A 16,234-nucleotide genomic window follows, 5' to 3' on the forward strand; every position below is an offset into this window, starting at 1 on the left:
ATTTCGGGTGCACAGACCGCTTGCTGAAACATTGACATTTCTTGAGCAGAACCTTGTTAATGTGTCAGTAAGCGGTCTGACGAAAATTGTCTCAGAGATTGCAAAATAACAAATTAAATGAAAATGTAACGAATCAGAGATTGCAAAATAACAAATTAAAAGAAAACGAATCAGAGTAAAAAACAACAGTAAAAAAGCTCGTGATTCTTTTTTCCCTAACAGGAATTGCACAGATTTTTTTTTTAACTAAAAGTATCCACATCCACCCTTTTTAGAAATCGCCATAACGCTTGACAAATCGCTGAAACTTGAGTCAAAACATGCTATTCAAAAAAATCATCAAGAAAATTCATTTATGTATTTGATACAACGTGTCATATAATTGTAAAAAGAACCATTTTTTTTTGAAGGATTTTTTTTTTTTTTTTTTTTGCATAAGAACAGCATAAATATAAAACTCAACTTTGAAAACATCGATAAAATGTAAAACTGTTCCCCTTCATAGCGCTTCATATCCGCAAATAAAGCGAATTAATGGGAATTTCGATTTTCGAAACAAAGATTTAAAAATGACGCACGTAAGTAAAGGCTACTTTGCTCGCTTTAATGGCGGTTCGTCGCTACGCATTAAGGTTTGGGATATAGGTTCTGATAAGTTGACAACTCTATTTTGAACGTGAGGTGGAGTTGCATTTCCTTCGTCATTAGAACTTTCCCCTTCATCATCATCGTCGTTGAAGCTATGAAGCATTGAATTGTTGACACATTCTGCCATCACAGACAACGGTGACTTACCAGTATGCGCCGCAACTTTATTCTCTATCAGGTAAAACATATATTCATCGTAAAGGAGCCGAATTAAATGGAAGGAGCCAAAGCTAGCAGCACTGCGAAGAGTAAGATCACGAATGATCATTGATGAATAAAAAGACCAGTTTAAAAGAAATTGTCTAGCCGCTTTTGGGTATGAGTCACGCCCTTGATGTTGCTCAAGTACCATCCCGACGACAGATTCCAACCATTGTGCCCATTCCTCTAGCGATTGCTGAAATTAAACATAACAAAACCATTCATTATACTTCATTTTTGTTAGGTACTTTTCAAACAAACCAACAAAAAACGTAACAAACAAGATAAAATAAAACCTGTTGTGAAAGCGTTCGTTTAAAATCTTCTTCGAGTTTCTGAATGAGCGCTTCATCGCATTGACAAACCCAGGAGGACTGTTCTTGAACATTATTAAAGTCAACTTTATTTAGATCGGACCACATCTGGTTAATTTGTTGCGGGTTTTGTAATACAGCACGAGCAGCTTGTGCTAAATGATTTAACGATGTGTATCTCCGGAGAGTTTGCGAAAACGCACTAACAGCAGCAACCTAAGATGATTTTTTTGTTTTTTAAAAAAAAGCTCAATATGAAAAATTTTTTTAAAAATAAATTTAAATTATAAAATTATAAAAATTATAAAACCTTTATATTGACAATTTCTTTCGGCATCTCTGACATACTTCCAATGAGCATGTTTTCAAGACTTTTTGCAAAATTTCTAATTGCTTGAGTCAATGTGCTAGGAACTGCACGCAGAACATCGGGAACCAGCAACGTAACTAGCTTCTGGTACAAAAGATAATCTGTCTCCTTAATGAACTCTTGCATTGGCCTGTATTTACATAATACTATAAGCATGGTTTTTGATATGTTATAGTCATGCGATTCCAGTGTACCATTGTCAGTTTTATCAGCTGCAGCCGGACTTCTGTAAAAGGCTTGCCATAAAGCTTCGACCAAATCGAATTGCAGATTAGAAATGACTTCAAGTAACGCCTACAGATGAGATAAAAAAAAAAATAGTATTCCCTTGAACATGATGAACCATTTTCTTAAACATGATGTTAAAGATTTAAAAAACTTTTCTTACCTCACAGTGACTTCGATAATAATTACCAAAAGATGTAACATCTACTTTAGATATGCCCTCAGGAAGTGATTCAGTGAGATCAATAGCAGGTACCTCAGGTAATCCCTCAGAGGTATCACCTAGATATTGCTGATACGATGCTGCTGACATTCCTTCATTATTTGTTGAAGATGTTGCTTCAACACGGGAACCTGTTTGATCATAAGATGTACTCCCAATAGTCCTAAAAAAAACCCAAACAAAATTATTTAAAGATAACAAAAAAAAAATTGTAAAGAGGTAAAGAAAAAAAAAATCAACAGGAACACAACCTCTTTGATGCAACAGGTTGTGCTCGCAATGCTACTTGAGTGTCATCTGTCAATCGGGACAATGGAGAGTTGGGTTTTACTCGAATCCCATAATAATGATATTTGGAGTTTCCCCTGTAAAATTAGTAGAAAGTAATTCAGTTTTATGTTGAAAGTATTTCTACGAATATCATTCAAAATTTTGTAAAACTAGGACACTGACGTTAACTAAAAGAGCAGTAATGAAGCTATAGGTGTACCTAGTCCCAAGCCTCCTAGTTTTCAGCCCAAGGAACACTGATCGGATTAACTTCCCAAAACTTGCAGCGTTGACAGCGTCTATCTTACTTTCAGAACAATGCCTCAAGTAGTGACTATACAAAGTACTGCGCGGTAAACTGACGCCGTCGGCTGTTTCATAGTTTTCTATCAACCACTGCACCTTAAGGATAAAAAAATGCTCATAACTGTTACATCATTACAAAAAGCAAATGTCAGATTTGAAAAAAAAAAAAAAACAACCTTTTCTTATCTTTTGTTAAAGCGAAAATATAGAATCAATTTAAATGCTTATAAATTCTTCTATAAGGCACTTACAGTCATAGGAGAAGCACGCGTTGTGTGTGAAATAGGCACTCGTTGATTTGCAGATTGTCCAGGTTGTAAATACTGAGCTTGATGCGCAACGCCGATCGCTTGCGCGCTAACTCCGACCGACATAGAGCCAGGATGGTTTTGTTGATTAGAATAACCTTGGTATAAGTGGTTATGCTGAACACCATGGGATCCTTCCATATAACTAGCCATGTTTGACGTCTGCGAATACATGCTGTTATCGTGTCCACTTCCATAAGTAAAACCACTGCCCCTAGAGTGAAACGGAAAAATATGCAAAAATGTAAATACACATCTAATTACCAGCTAATTAAATTTCAAGGAATACCTGCAATAATCCATTTTTTAAATGTTATGGACAAACAGTGTTTGACAGCATTACATTTGACTGGTTACATTCACTTAACTTCCTCAAGCCAAATAAAAATATTTTATGTTAAGGAAGCTGTAGAGGAAATGTTTTTAAGAATATTTGCGTTTTACGTTTCGAAACCTGCGGTGGAAAACATTGTACGAACATAAAATCTGATGTTAAAAAATGCCGCACGTTAAAAAACGTAGGAAAAACATATATATTAAGTAGAAGTTATAAGGAGATACTAATGGATAAAATGCAAAGTCGGATCGTGATAAAGTAAAGCATTAACGAACGTTATAAATAACTTGTATCCATGGTGATAATAATACGCTCGGCATTTTAATTCAAGCTTTCGAAAGAAACCATTAAGAATTCCGATTACGTTTTTATTATTTATCAACTTAGCGACAAAACGAGTTAAGTCAAGCATGCTAATAATAAAAAAACAATTGCAAACCAGAAAAAAACCACAAACATTAAAAAAAAAAAGTTATCAAATTGCAAACCAGAAAAAAAACCACACATTTGTAAAAAGCTAACAAAAAGAAGTTGTGAAAACGATGAAAATCTTTAAAATAGTAAGCTCCTCTCGAACGCATTGTGAACGCATGCGTATCAAAATATGTATGCATTAATATATTCCCGAGAAATCAAAAAGCTCTACCCACCGCCTTCCATTTCCCGCTCCAAACGTCCACGAAGCATGTAAGCCGGTAGTATTAGATGGTGGACTGTTACGGAGAATAGTCGATTCATTTTTTACATCAGAGATTTTGCCATTGCCTTGATATTCTGCACTGGAAGGAGATAAACGCAGCTGGTCACTACGATGCACATCAATTATATCAGAGCGATAACCAAATAAACCATAATCATTTCTGAAGTCATCCTCGTTTAGACTTGATTTAAAGGGAGGAATTCGTTCATATTCTATATCTCTTTCAAAAAGATCACGTTCCCTACGGGAAGCACTAATATATACAAAACTTGGCGTCGACATGGGGTTGCTTAGACGAAGCGCAGCTTAAATGTATCGTAATTTAGAGTCCAAGATACGTAAACAATTTAAAACTCTGGTTCATCTTCTCTCAGGGGGACAAAAATATGATGAAAAAAGAAGACATATTTGGAGTTGTAGAAAACCAAGAGCCCCCGGTTCGAAAACAATTTCATAGAATTTTTAATGAAAAGATTTCGGTGGCAATTTATTATAGCGGTTATGCATAAATAAAATGGATTCATCACCAACGAAACGTCGAGAAATGAACCATCACGAAAAGCATAGAAATGCGACGATCAATTCAACAGAAGAATTAATCAGGATTTATTTTTAAAAGTATTGAGACAACAACGATAAAAAACAGCGATTATCAAATGTTGAACTTGATAAAAAGTTCTTTTTTTGGTTTAACTTATATAAATCAGTGTAAGAAGAAAAAACGTTTTTATTACAAATAGCTTGTAATATTTATTTGCTAGTGATGGGGTTTTCATAAAATGCAAAAAAACAAAAAAAACAAAAAACAAAAAAAAAAACACGTCATTTTAGGATAACATGTATTGCGTGAGTATAAAAGTATGGTATGAATTTGTAAAATGCAAGTATGACTCGACTAAACTAGTGCGACGTATGAAGCAAAAAAAAACCTACCACACCTGAATCTATTGTCTAGAAATATCTTACCAACTAGACCCTACTACGTGCTTTTCGTCTCTGTTTCTCTCTCCTCCGGCTCTTTGCAAAGCAGCAATATAACCAGGATGTTCGTTTCGAGACGCAGGAGTACGGCTTATGAATTCTCTGTCTCTTGCTTCAAAATTGAAAGCAGAGTTTTGCGGCTGCTCAGATTTATCGTCACTTTCGTAACTGTGATACACTAATTCAGGCATATTCCGAAAAACCAAAAAAGAATTAACACAACAACACTACTCGAAGATGAATTTTACACTCGACTACTCAAAGATGGATTTTACAGTAACACGCTGATCTTAAAAATCTGACCAAAATTAAAAACGATCTTTATGCGAATCAAATTGAACATCCGGAATAGCGTACTTAGTTCCTTACAAAACAAAACATTTCAATCTGTTCATTTAAACTGAAATATTCTACACTTACTTTGTTGTACCTGATAAATGACAATAAATGACAGCTCTATTCAATAGACAAGATAGAACCTAACTAAACCTATTGTTAACATACACTGGATGTTAATTGCTATAGAGATAATGAATGGTTGCTATAGAATCAAGTTATATACTAATCTCCTAATATATAGAAATTTGAAAGATATAAAAATTTTCCGTTACAGTCTAATATAAAAATGCGAACAACCGCGAAAACCAACTATCGCTAAGGAAATGGCAATTGCATATCATTTGTTTCCATGGATACTTTCCACATACAAAAGCAGTAATTCTAGCAAATAAAAAGCTTACATAACAAAATAAAAACAAAGGTCTGTCGCAATTGTTTTTTTATAAAAATCATACTGATGGCGTTGGAGCTGTAACATCATCATGAATCTTAAAGAGAAAGTAGTTTTGGGCGCACCCAAAACAGAACTTATGCTTTAAACGCAATTCAACATCGATTGTAAAATACATGTAAAATGCATATGCGTCATAAACAATCACAGTGGTGATTTTTTAAAACCAAGCAAGGACCGATAATGCAAGACTTCCGTTCCGATTGACAATTTTATTTTTTCCCTACCAATTGAAAGAAAAATCTTCATTGATTACTTACATGTTAATAGGAGAGTTCTGGCTTGTGTAGCTCTGAGTTTCACTGTAACCTGCAACATATGTTAGAAAAAGATAAACGAGAAAAAATTACAGAAAAAAAAAATTATTCCCTTAGTCATTTCTTGTACGCATATTTTTTTACTTATTTCGAAAATAAAAAATTTTATCAATTACCCAAAAAAGCCTCAAAACCAAATGAAATTTTGAAATTATCTGACGGCGTTCATGAGTAATTTATTGACATAATTACATTTTATATTTTATTATTATATTTATTTTATATTATTGACATACTTATTTTTATAGGTTTATATTCATTTTTTAATGACTAGTTTAAGTTTAGAGACAAGTTTAAAGACACTACAAAATTTTCTGTAACATTAAAAACTATTGCTTTTTCAAAATATATGGATACCCTTTGAATGTCATCTAAGAGTTTTTATTATTGTGGGGATAAATTATTGTGGGGATAAATTATTGTGGGGATAAATTATTGAAATATAAATTGAGATTAAAATTATTGTGAAACTTTATACAATCGGAGAACAAATTCATAAAACATAATCAGAAAACATTTGAATGCCAAACAAATCCTAAAAAAAAAAGTTCCACAAATTTATCTTTATGTAATAGTAAACTGAAGTAAATTCAAGACCTTAATTTAAATGACCTATTAGCAAAGCCTTCTCAATGGTGTTTTTTAATAAATATAAATTTAAAATCTTTCAACTTTAATCAGTTTTGATTTTAAAAAGTAATAGCAAGTGAAAATTTAATTTTCTTTTAAGAATTATCTTCATTTGAATGAATAAAAAGAATAAACGATGAATAAGGTTTCTACAGATATTCTATGGTCCTCGATGATTTTTTTGGCCAACAAAAGAATAAAGCAAAAGTTCATTTTAAGCTGCACATCTTGGTAAAGTTCTGAGTGCTGTTTCAACAACAGTTGGATTTTTTATTGGAGCACAAGCAACTAGTCAAACTTTTCTCCTATTCAGTTGTTATGGAAATGCACCTGACAAATTTGTAATTTCTTTTTAAAAAGAGTAGCAAACTTCATATTTTAAAAATTACTTATATTTTATCAGCTATAAAGTTGAAAAAAGTGATTACAGATTGACTGGTAATTTTCCACTTAGCACTTAATACTTCCTCCATTAGGTTATACATACTTATGCATGCCCTACATAACGCCCTATATATTTGTGAATAGGCTTAATTTCCATGATGCTTGTTCTAAACCTTTTAATTTTTTCTAAAAAGTAGTTGCAGTTTTACTATTTAATTTCTATTTATTGAACTTCATACAGATGATAAGTTATGTAATAAATGACACGTGTATGAATAAATTGTGTGCACTTGCATACATATGTGATAAATAACACGTGTATGAATAAATATGTATACACTTGCATACATATTAACTACCCAACCTTATTAACAAAAATAAAACCGACCCCACAAAAACACAGCATTGCAAATAGTTTTAAAAAAATATGCTCAATAAGTTTTCTTAACATAGCAACCTTCTTTCTCTCTTCTTTCTACGGAGATTGGTTCTTTTCTCCTTCAATCAATTACTTTTTAGAACGTCTTTATTTACATTTAAAATGTTGTACGTGAGAAAACAGCCAAAACAAATAAAAGATAAAACAAGACATCAATATTCAGCATAAATTGTTTTAAACCAATAATAAACATAAAATAAAACTAATATTCTTTCACAAGATATCTTTCAATTGTAATGTAATTATTAACTTTTATCACTAACACCATCATTTTAACTAGAAGTACAACATAATGGTAACATTGATTTTTATAAATTTGCTAAGTATTTTTGTTGTTAGAGCGTTGATATATTTGACATTTTAAGCATTGGGATAAATTCTTATGAATAAGAATGTCAAAAGGTTAATGCTGTAAAAAAGAATATTTTCTTGGTTTTTTTTTAAAAATAAAACATCATATGAGCTGATTTAAGAATGGAACCTTTTGACCAGCTCATTGGATGCTGATAATTCATATTGATAGGTGTCAAAATTTGAACTCAATCAAATTTTGGTTTTAAAAGGTTTTTAACAACATTTTCTCTGTAAACATTTCATTATTTTCAATAAGAAAAAACTAAATTTTTTTTTTCTTTTTTTTTTTTCAAATAGCTTTTCTTTTATAAAACTTTGACCTGATTGTTTATAAGTTTTGAAGCAAACTTTATTGATGAAAAAAAAAATCAATAAAAGTCTTACCAGAAAACTCAAACTGCAAAATATGAAAGATAAGTACTATGATATTATCAGCTATATTTGTGGATCATGATTTATCAAAAGTTATTCCTCAAAAAATAAACCTCTTTTTCTAAGGTGTGTAGTCTGAAGAACCTACACCAGTTTTTGTTTTAGTAGAACTTTAAGTGATTTGAATAAGATAAAAACTATTACATAGTTATTTAAAAAAAAAAAATGAAAATGTTAGAACAAGCCAACTTTTTTTTTTTAAATAGATTAATAAAAAAAAAAATGCTTTCCCTTTTACAAAATAATTTGATTTTTTCTTTTCTTTTCTTTTTTTCTTTTATTTGTTAACATAAAAAATTATCAAATAAATTAACATATCTTATTTTTTAAAACTGCACCTTAATCAAAAAATTTAGTATCAATTAAATTAAACGCTTTTTTTTATTTAAAAAGAAATCTTTTGCTTAATGCAACAGTTTTAAACCTCTAAGCAAATATATAGTAGAATATTCACTGACAGCAAATTGGTTGAAAAACCCACAAATGTACAATACTATTTTGCAGACCTTTATACTGCTTATAAGGACTTTATTGAAAAGCTAGAAATACTGGTACACTTGCTAACCATTAGGTTATTGCATTACATTTTAAATTCAGTTAATTTATGCAGCTAAATTATGATTTCTCTGATAAACAAAAAAAAAAAGTATAAAAAACATTTCAATTTTTAAAACTCATATTTATATTTTTGTAACATTTTTTTTTCACCGGCAGAAGTACTGTTTTGAAAATAAAATTTTTATAAATTATGAAGTAAAACCTTAGCAGTAGACATCTTACTTGCTTGATTAAAACTTTTCTCATCTAATTTTCGGGTTTTTAAGGGATTTTCAAAGATATTGGTGCCTTTTTGCAAATCATTTTTTGTAGCAGGGTTTTTCACATAATATTTACTAATGCTAAAAACTTATGCTGTGCATTTTACAAATCTGTTAACTTTATATTAACACTTTATTTTGTCTAAACTTAAAAATACTTTTTTTCTTACTTCAACTCTGACTTCTTTTTCTTATTACAATTAATTAATACTGCATGCTAAAATATGTAACTGCAAAGGAACTTGTCTAAATACATCAACACAACACAACAAGTATTAATAACACGAGGTTCACCTTGTACGTTATTCAACTTTTGCATAATAATACTATTGCTTTTGGCCTCAACATCTGATTTTGTTCGCGGTTGCATCAAGTTACCTCCACTAGTAGAAGAAATATGGTCTTTTGTTCTCATTGAATTAAGGTTTAGTGGTATAACTTGACAATCTTCTGGGCCACTTTGAGAATTTTGAGGAATTGTAATAGCAACATAAGCCTGCTGCCCATTTGTTTTATTTGTTTTAATGAGGAAGTTTGCAGCAGAGGTGGTAGTTGTGCGGTTTAACAAATGCTGTGCCATGCTCACTGATTGCTGCAATGGAGTACTTGATGATTGTTGAATTAATGTGGGAGAGTTACTAATAGTTTTTTGAGGAAGAGTTATTTTTGCCATACTGGCTGCTGTAACTACTAGCGATGATGACAACTTTTGAGATGCTGCAGCTGGTAGGTCAATGATACTTTGTGAATCATAATCAGAGAAGTGAAAAGCCATAGGTTTTACATCATTATCCATTGTACTTGAATGATTTTCTGTCTCGTCAAAGTCTTGAGAAAACGAATTATTCTCCATTACTAAAGTCTAAATGAAAAAAACTTTGTAATTCATAAACAATTTTTAACATAGTTATCAGTAATAAAAACTTAACAACATTTTATATCCCTATTAACATTTATACTTAGATATTTACAAAAAACAAAATATTGATATAAATAAGAAATTAGAGATGGATTGGCTTAAAGTAAGAGTTGAACACTTACCTGAAATAAAATGTTAATTATCATTTGGTCTTGTGAGAACATTTGAAAATTGTATTGTTCTCGCGAAGTTTGCTGAATTTAGTAGTTTTTAAAAAATAATTAAGAACTGCGTTTAAATGCATTTTCCAATGCTGACTGACTATATTTATAGATCTATACAAATATTATGTCTTTAACAAACACCTTTATCTATATGCAAAAACTAGCATAAAAACTAGTATAGGTAAAGATTTGCATATTTATTCTAAATAGTGTGCATGTTTTTGTAATGCACGTATATGTATATGTATGTATATGTGTGTGTGTGTGTGTGTATATATATATATATATATATATATATATATATATATATATATATATATATATATATATATATATATATATATATATATATATATATATATATATATATATATATATTTACATATACTAATTTTTCATTTTTATTAGCACTGCAAGTTGCCTGTAACAGGCAAATGTTTAAATTTTAGGATTTAAAAATATATCTAATAAAAATAAACTGGTGACATGCAAAAGGTAGCTGGATTATTAAATGATTTCACGCTTTAAAGATCTGTGTTTGAGAAACTTGTGAAGCAAATTGGTACCTATAAAATGTACTAAACTTTTCTTTCTATGATCTAAATTTCTGGAAGTCTATCAAGAAAGCTGCCAGCTAAATACATCCAAATATTCTGAGGCACAATGGCAATTCTCAGTGTTTTTCTTTTTTTTTTTTTTTTCTTTTTTTTTTTTTTGTTTTCTACTTATTTTAGTTAATCTACTAAAATTTAAGGGGAAAGTAACAGCTCTTGCACTAATAATTACTTCTACATTGTTTAAAATAAAGTGTTGGAAACGGTAAGTCCATATATTTGGCTGAGTTGAATTACAACATACCTAGATAAAATGTGGAGTAATGTTTTCCTGGGGAAGGGATCGAATTTGTCGCCAAGTTACAAGTGCTGGTCACCAAGGTGAAAGTTCGCCTTTTCTTGAAACCAACAACAACAATGAAAATGGCGGCCCAACGTAATAAAAAACAATAATCCTTTGCGGAGCTTACGTGTTTTACTGAAAGCGAGCTCTTCTAAATTGTGTGATTTTTTTTAGCTTTAAAATCTTTTGGAAAAGATCATTAGATTTTAACTGAATTCATTTAGATGTGTATGTGATATGTAATCTGAGATAAAGCGACAAGATAAACTTTTAACCACAGGAACGGGTGGTATTTCTTTATAATCCAAAAAAAGGAGAAAATTAGAATAGGATCTACAGAAAAAAACTTTGTTTCAGCCAAATTGGCTTCTTATCTTTGTGGGTTAAGAACTAAGAACGAGTCAGTTTTAGCGGATTTAAACACAAATATTTGTTTCCTATGTATAAAATTTCATTAAAATTATTTATATTACCTAAAATTTAAAGCAATAAGTACAGCTGAATTAACAAAAAATTAACAGAGTAAAGAAGCGATATTTTAACGAAACGAAACTTTTGTTTTATGTTAAACTTTATTAACACGGACATTTTTCTATTTAAAAATATTGTTTTCTTGCTATGACGGACGAAAAAGTTGAAACGCGTTTGATTAAGTTGCTATCATTTTAATGCATAATACAAAGAAAAAACTTTCTACAAGTTTTTAATGATAAAATTAGTCAATATATAATAATTTTAACACAAAATAATGGTTAATTTTGTGGATCGGTTTTATCCACCATATAAACATACTATAGCTGGGTTAGGATTAAGATGTGTGAAGCAAACGCCCCAAAGTCGCTGAAATTTTTCGCCGAATAATAAATCTTTCAATTTAAGTTGCTAAAGGGATTAGAGAACAATCTGAGAACTATGACGCAGTGGATACTCAATGCAATTACAGCTGATGGCTTTGAATAGCAACAGCTTCATTTTATTTATTAGAACATCAATGTTGACAAACTTGCGATAAAAAAAGTTTGAAAAACCATATAGTAAAACTAAAAAGGACAATAAAAAAATGTTTGATGCTTCTTGTTGTACAGCAAGTGTTGTGGCCGATGTCGAGATAACTGTAAACGTCAAAACTGAAACCTCGCTAAAACTCGAATTAACAAATTACAAAGTATAATCTTTCGTGGATTGGCTTTCTGGAAAACGTGCTCCAGTTCAATCATAGAATGGAGAAGTGAAACATATATATATCTGGTCAAACATATATATATAACATATATCTGGAGTCAAACATATATATATAACATATATCTGGAGTTTCATGTTTAAGTAAAAGTGCTTTATGGTTAAATTTTAAAAAATTTTTCATTAACACATTTTTGATAGGAAGTGTTTAAAGTTGAATTTGTATCAAAACGAAATGTTTATGGTTATTTAAAACAAAATTTTAAAAAGAGAACCGTGAAAAGATTACTTCAATCATTTGATTTGATCTCAACGAAATTTTTTTTGAGCATTGAAAATACCTTCGTTCAAACAGAATACAACTCAATCGAAATAATCCTCTATTATGTGAACAAGAGGCTCAATCAGGTTTTTTTTATTGAGGGGTTCCTTTACTAAAATTCTTCTCTTTTTAATATTTAGAATCAACGGTGTGGTCTAAGATATCTTGAAAAGAAAGCGGAGGTGAGTGTGTGGACTATCCTTAGCATCCGACCATAGCGAACGGGCTAAGCCTAACGATGTATGCTCATTCGTTACTTATCTATTACCCTTCCTATAAATTTCCTTAATTAAGTTTTTTAACAGCAAAAGAAGATCTTGCGGAGTCTACTAAGCCGTTCAATAATTGCAACGTTTGTTGCAAGCAGCAGTTTTTATTGCGAATATCAACTTACATTATATTGATCTATATTTTAGGCTTTAAAAAAAATCTCATGTTATTGAACCATTTCTTTTTTAAAACAATGAATTAAAATATTAACAAAAAGTGTTTGAATTGCAAACTTGGGTAGTTGTCTGGATCTTCTAATTTACAATGCAAAACCGATGGTCGCGCCACAGAACCCTTACTACTGCACTCACATTCTTGGTCATTGAACTCTGATTTAAAATTCAAACAAATAATTAGCTGGCTTTTTTTTCAAAAATGTTTTTTTCGTTTTAGTACAAATAAATGACCGGGTTTTATGAAAACAGTTGATTACTGTTTAAAATGAAAAAAAAAAAAAAAAATCACAACTTTAAAAAAAAAACACAGCCTTTTTAACAAATAAAAACGAGTTTAACTGAATAATTGTTAAACAAATTTCCTTAAAAAAAATAGAAACCAGGTTAACAGGAGTAGTTAACAAGGGGATTCTAATTGTATAAAAAAAGCAACTATCTCATCAAGTATTCATAGAAACCTTAAATCAACTAAATTTTGATTCACATTTAAAAAAACAGTTTATCACGCATAAACAAAAAAAAAAGAATCGTATATACTTTGCTTGAAATAGAAAATGAGAGCTATACTATTTTAAAATATATATATCTTTAGTAAATTTGCATCAATTATTTTTTTAACCTTACAGCTTTCATTTTAACAAATATGGGTACACCTCTGAGAATATCTAATGTAAAAAAATGAAAATTAGATTTTTTAGAGTATGTAACCACAGATATCAGGGTTGTAAAAAAAGAGATGAAAGATTAAAAACACTGCATCGAAATTTTTTCTTTAAAAATAACAATTTTAAAGGAAAGTACTTAAAGGAAAACCAGCAGTTTAACAGATAAAATTGACTTGTTACATAAAAAAAATGTTTTGCAGCACTAAAGATTTTAATTTGTTTTATCGAGCATGATATTTTACTAATAGTATTGCTAAATTGAATAAAAAAAGATTAAAAATTGTGTTCTTTTTAGAACTAAACGTTTTTAATTTGATTTGAGAGTGGGACCTGCACAACTTTCTTCCATCAACTGTTATTTAAGTTCACTCAAACAAGTCTTACAAATTTGGAATTGAACTAAAGTTGGTGACGTTATATCAATTTAAAGATGCTTGTATTCGACTAGAGATTTAAGTATGTTTCGTGCAGATTCTGGATGATGTTGGTGTTGTTTGCATCTTTACTCCAATTACCAATAAAATCTCTACGCACTGCTTCTGCTGATCAATGAAATGATCAAGAAATTATTTTTAGATCTGAAGGAATTATTAAATGTAATGGAAAACAACACACATTTTTGGAGTTAAAGAAATAGGCAGCTCCACACAAGAATCCTTGAATTTCAAAATGTCCTCTCTGGAGCAGTCAACTAGCTTCATACCAAAGCAGCTATGAACCATATATCTGAAGTAGCGCATCAAACTAAACCAAAAGGTTGAACGTGAAAGTGATTTTGAAACTGAGATAATTCTTTAAGTAGACCAATACCTTGAAGGAATTCGTGACATCTTAGGCCATTAAAGCTTTCTCTACTATAGTAGACAGCATCTTGATATGCATAATCTCATTACTTACCTCAAGGGGAAGTAAAACTAATCAATATGGGGGTTGCCCTAAATAGATATCAGGGATCTTAAACCGGATAAAGGAAGTCTTCGTCTACTTCCTAAAGGAGAGGCAATATCTAAGACTACTGTCTACAAGGTCTTTTCTGGACAAAGAAGGCGCGAATGTCTATAAGACAATTATCTGGCGGAGATTAAGTTACAAAAGCCTCACGATCTTCCGCTGTATATATGGTGATGTGTGTACACGGAAAATGGAAAACAAAAGTACAAAATTTTTCTTTACAAATATTTTGAAATGGAAGATGTAATGAGAGAAGGTGAGGGTGAGAGAGAGTGGGTGACGTAAAGAGAGAAAATGGGTTGAATAATGCAAGCAACTTGCGGGATTAATTTCCATATACACGCATTATCATATATATGCCATATATATATATATATATATATATATATATATATATATATATATATATATATATATATATATATATATATATATATATATATATGTCTTATATTATCATATATATTTAATGTTTTCGGTAGAATAGATAACAAATTACAGAAAACAGTTTTTTTGCCAAATTTCGCAAAATACCATTTCTAAGAGTATCCCAGAATGCAATATGAAAAATGTAAACAATATATTCCAATGTAAGATTGATAACCTTATCAAATAAACAAATAAAAGTAAATAAATTCTAATTTGGTATAAAGTTGTATCGAATACTTTCTAGTTGCACTATTTTTCAATTTTATTTATAATAGTGGGTATTCTATTTGAATAAAAAATAAATACTAAATAATCAATTTAGAAAAGCATCTGCCTTAGAAGTATTTCACATATTATGCATCTTTTGGTTATAGGTTTGCCTTAATTAAAATTATTTTTGATTGTTTTATGGTTATTTTGTTTTTATTATTTACAAATTTCTAGAGGATGGGCACCCAAACAAAGATAGAGAATTGGGATAGAGAATTGTCACCTCCCGGATTTTTAGTGAACTTTTTTTGCGACTTCTTATCTAATCCACACACGTTCCAACTTCTGTAAGTATACTGCTAAATGGTATAGTTCTCTTTTTTTGGCCCTTACAATTTTTCCTCTTGGCGCCCATAAAAATGCATCAAATTTAAACTTACGTGTATTAAAAACTAAAGTTTACACTTTTCATAGTTAAAAAGCCAGTTATTGTTAATAACTATCATAAAGAGTGTTGACTTCTATCAGTTTTTCTAAAAATCTTCAGATAAATTGAAGATACACAGCTGAAAAACTAGCTTTAGAGCCAGATATAAAAGAGCTTGAACATTCAAAATATTCTTATTAGGAGTGTTACCAATTATGGGGGCAAATTTTGTAAAGAAAATGGTAAAAACCTTGCTGATGAAATCATAATAATCGTGAGGATCACCACAGACTATGCCAAGGAAATTGTAGATGACGGTATTAATAGAGAAAATGTCATGGCAGAAAAAAAGAGTTGTGCTATGAGTATATTCAACCATTACATTTTAGGTGTGCAGCACAAGCCATGACTTTGTTTGCAGGGAAGGATTTACTGAATATATCTAAAGAAATATTTTGAAAGTCCCAGATATTGTTGAGCAATTCTCAAATGAGCTCATTGTCAGCAAAAATTGCAATAGAAGCTTCGATAGTCCCAAACATCTCATTTGACTTGAATATCTCGTTGAATATTGTTCC

The 16,234-nt window shown here is 30.4% G+C and overlaps 1 protein-coding gene and 1 long non-coding RNA gene across 9 annotated transcripts; one reads left to right on the forward strand and one right to left on the reverse strand.

Annotated features, from left to right (window-relative positions):
• Window positions 1-192: 192 nt before the first annotated feature.
• On the reverse strand, window positions 193-11,272 carry LOC145195031 (DNA-binding protein RFX2-like). 8 transcript variants are annotated; one of them, XM_090070436.1, is made up of 10 exons: window positions 10,989-11,245; window positions 9,342-9,909; window positions 5,934-5,982; window positions 2,809-3,079; window positions 2,472-2,647; window positions 2,233-2,346; window positions 1,922-2,144; window positions 1,474-1,827; window positions 1,146-1,379; window positions 193-1,045 (listed from the first exon to the last, which is right to left on the reverse strand). In XM_090070436.1, exons 2-10 carry the CDS (start codon window positions 9,898-9,900, stop codon window positions 590-592), a joined length of 2,436 nt encoding a protein of 811 aa, XP_089926562.1. In that variant the 5' UTR covers window positions 9,901-9,909; window positions 10,989-11,245; the 3' UTR covers window positions 193-589. The 8 variants fall into 8 exon arrangements, with proteins under 8 accessions (XP_089926562.1, XP_079928916.2, XP_089926565.1 ...); XM_080072790.2 differs by having other exon boundaries at window positions 2,472-2,653; XM_090070439.1 differs by having other exon boundaries at window positions 2,472-2,653; window positions 4,869-5,982; window positions 10,989-11,100.
• Window positions 11,273-15,340: 4,068 nt separating this feature from the next.
• On the forward strand, window positions 15,341-16,210 carry LOC149879972 (uncharacterized). Its single transcript, XR_016446189.1, has 3 exons — window positions 15,341-15,576; window positions 15,858-15,973; window positions 16,046-16,210. It is a non-coding gene; the product is annotated as an uncharacterized LOC149879972 (long non-coding RNA).
• Window positions 16,211-16,234: the final 24 nt, after the last annotated feature.

The sequence above is a fragment of the Hydra viridissima genome, unplaced genomic scaffold, assembly GCF_058129835.1.
Source record: "Hydra viridissima isolate aposymbiotic clone 2 unplaced genomic scaffold, HvirCarnegie_v1 scaffold_13, whole genome shotgun sequence".
Classification (NCBI taxonomy): Eukaryota; Metazoa; Cnidaria; class Hydrozoa; order Anthoathecata; family Hydridae; genus Hydra; species Hydra viridissima.

Coding starts and splice junctions, on each gene's coding strand:
- LOC145195031 (XM_080072790.2), bottom strand. CDS start 9,900: ATGGAGAATAATTCGTTTTCTCAAGACTTTGACGAGACAGAAAATCAT. Junction 2,145..2,232: donor CAACCTGTTGCATCAAAGAG/GTTGTGTTCCTG, acceptor GGTTTTTTTTAG/GACTATTGGGAGTACATCTT. Junction 1,046..1,145: donor AACGAACGCTTTCACAACAG/GTTTTATTTTAT, acceptor GTTTAATTTCAG/CAATCGCTAGAGGAATGGGC.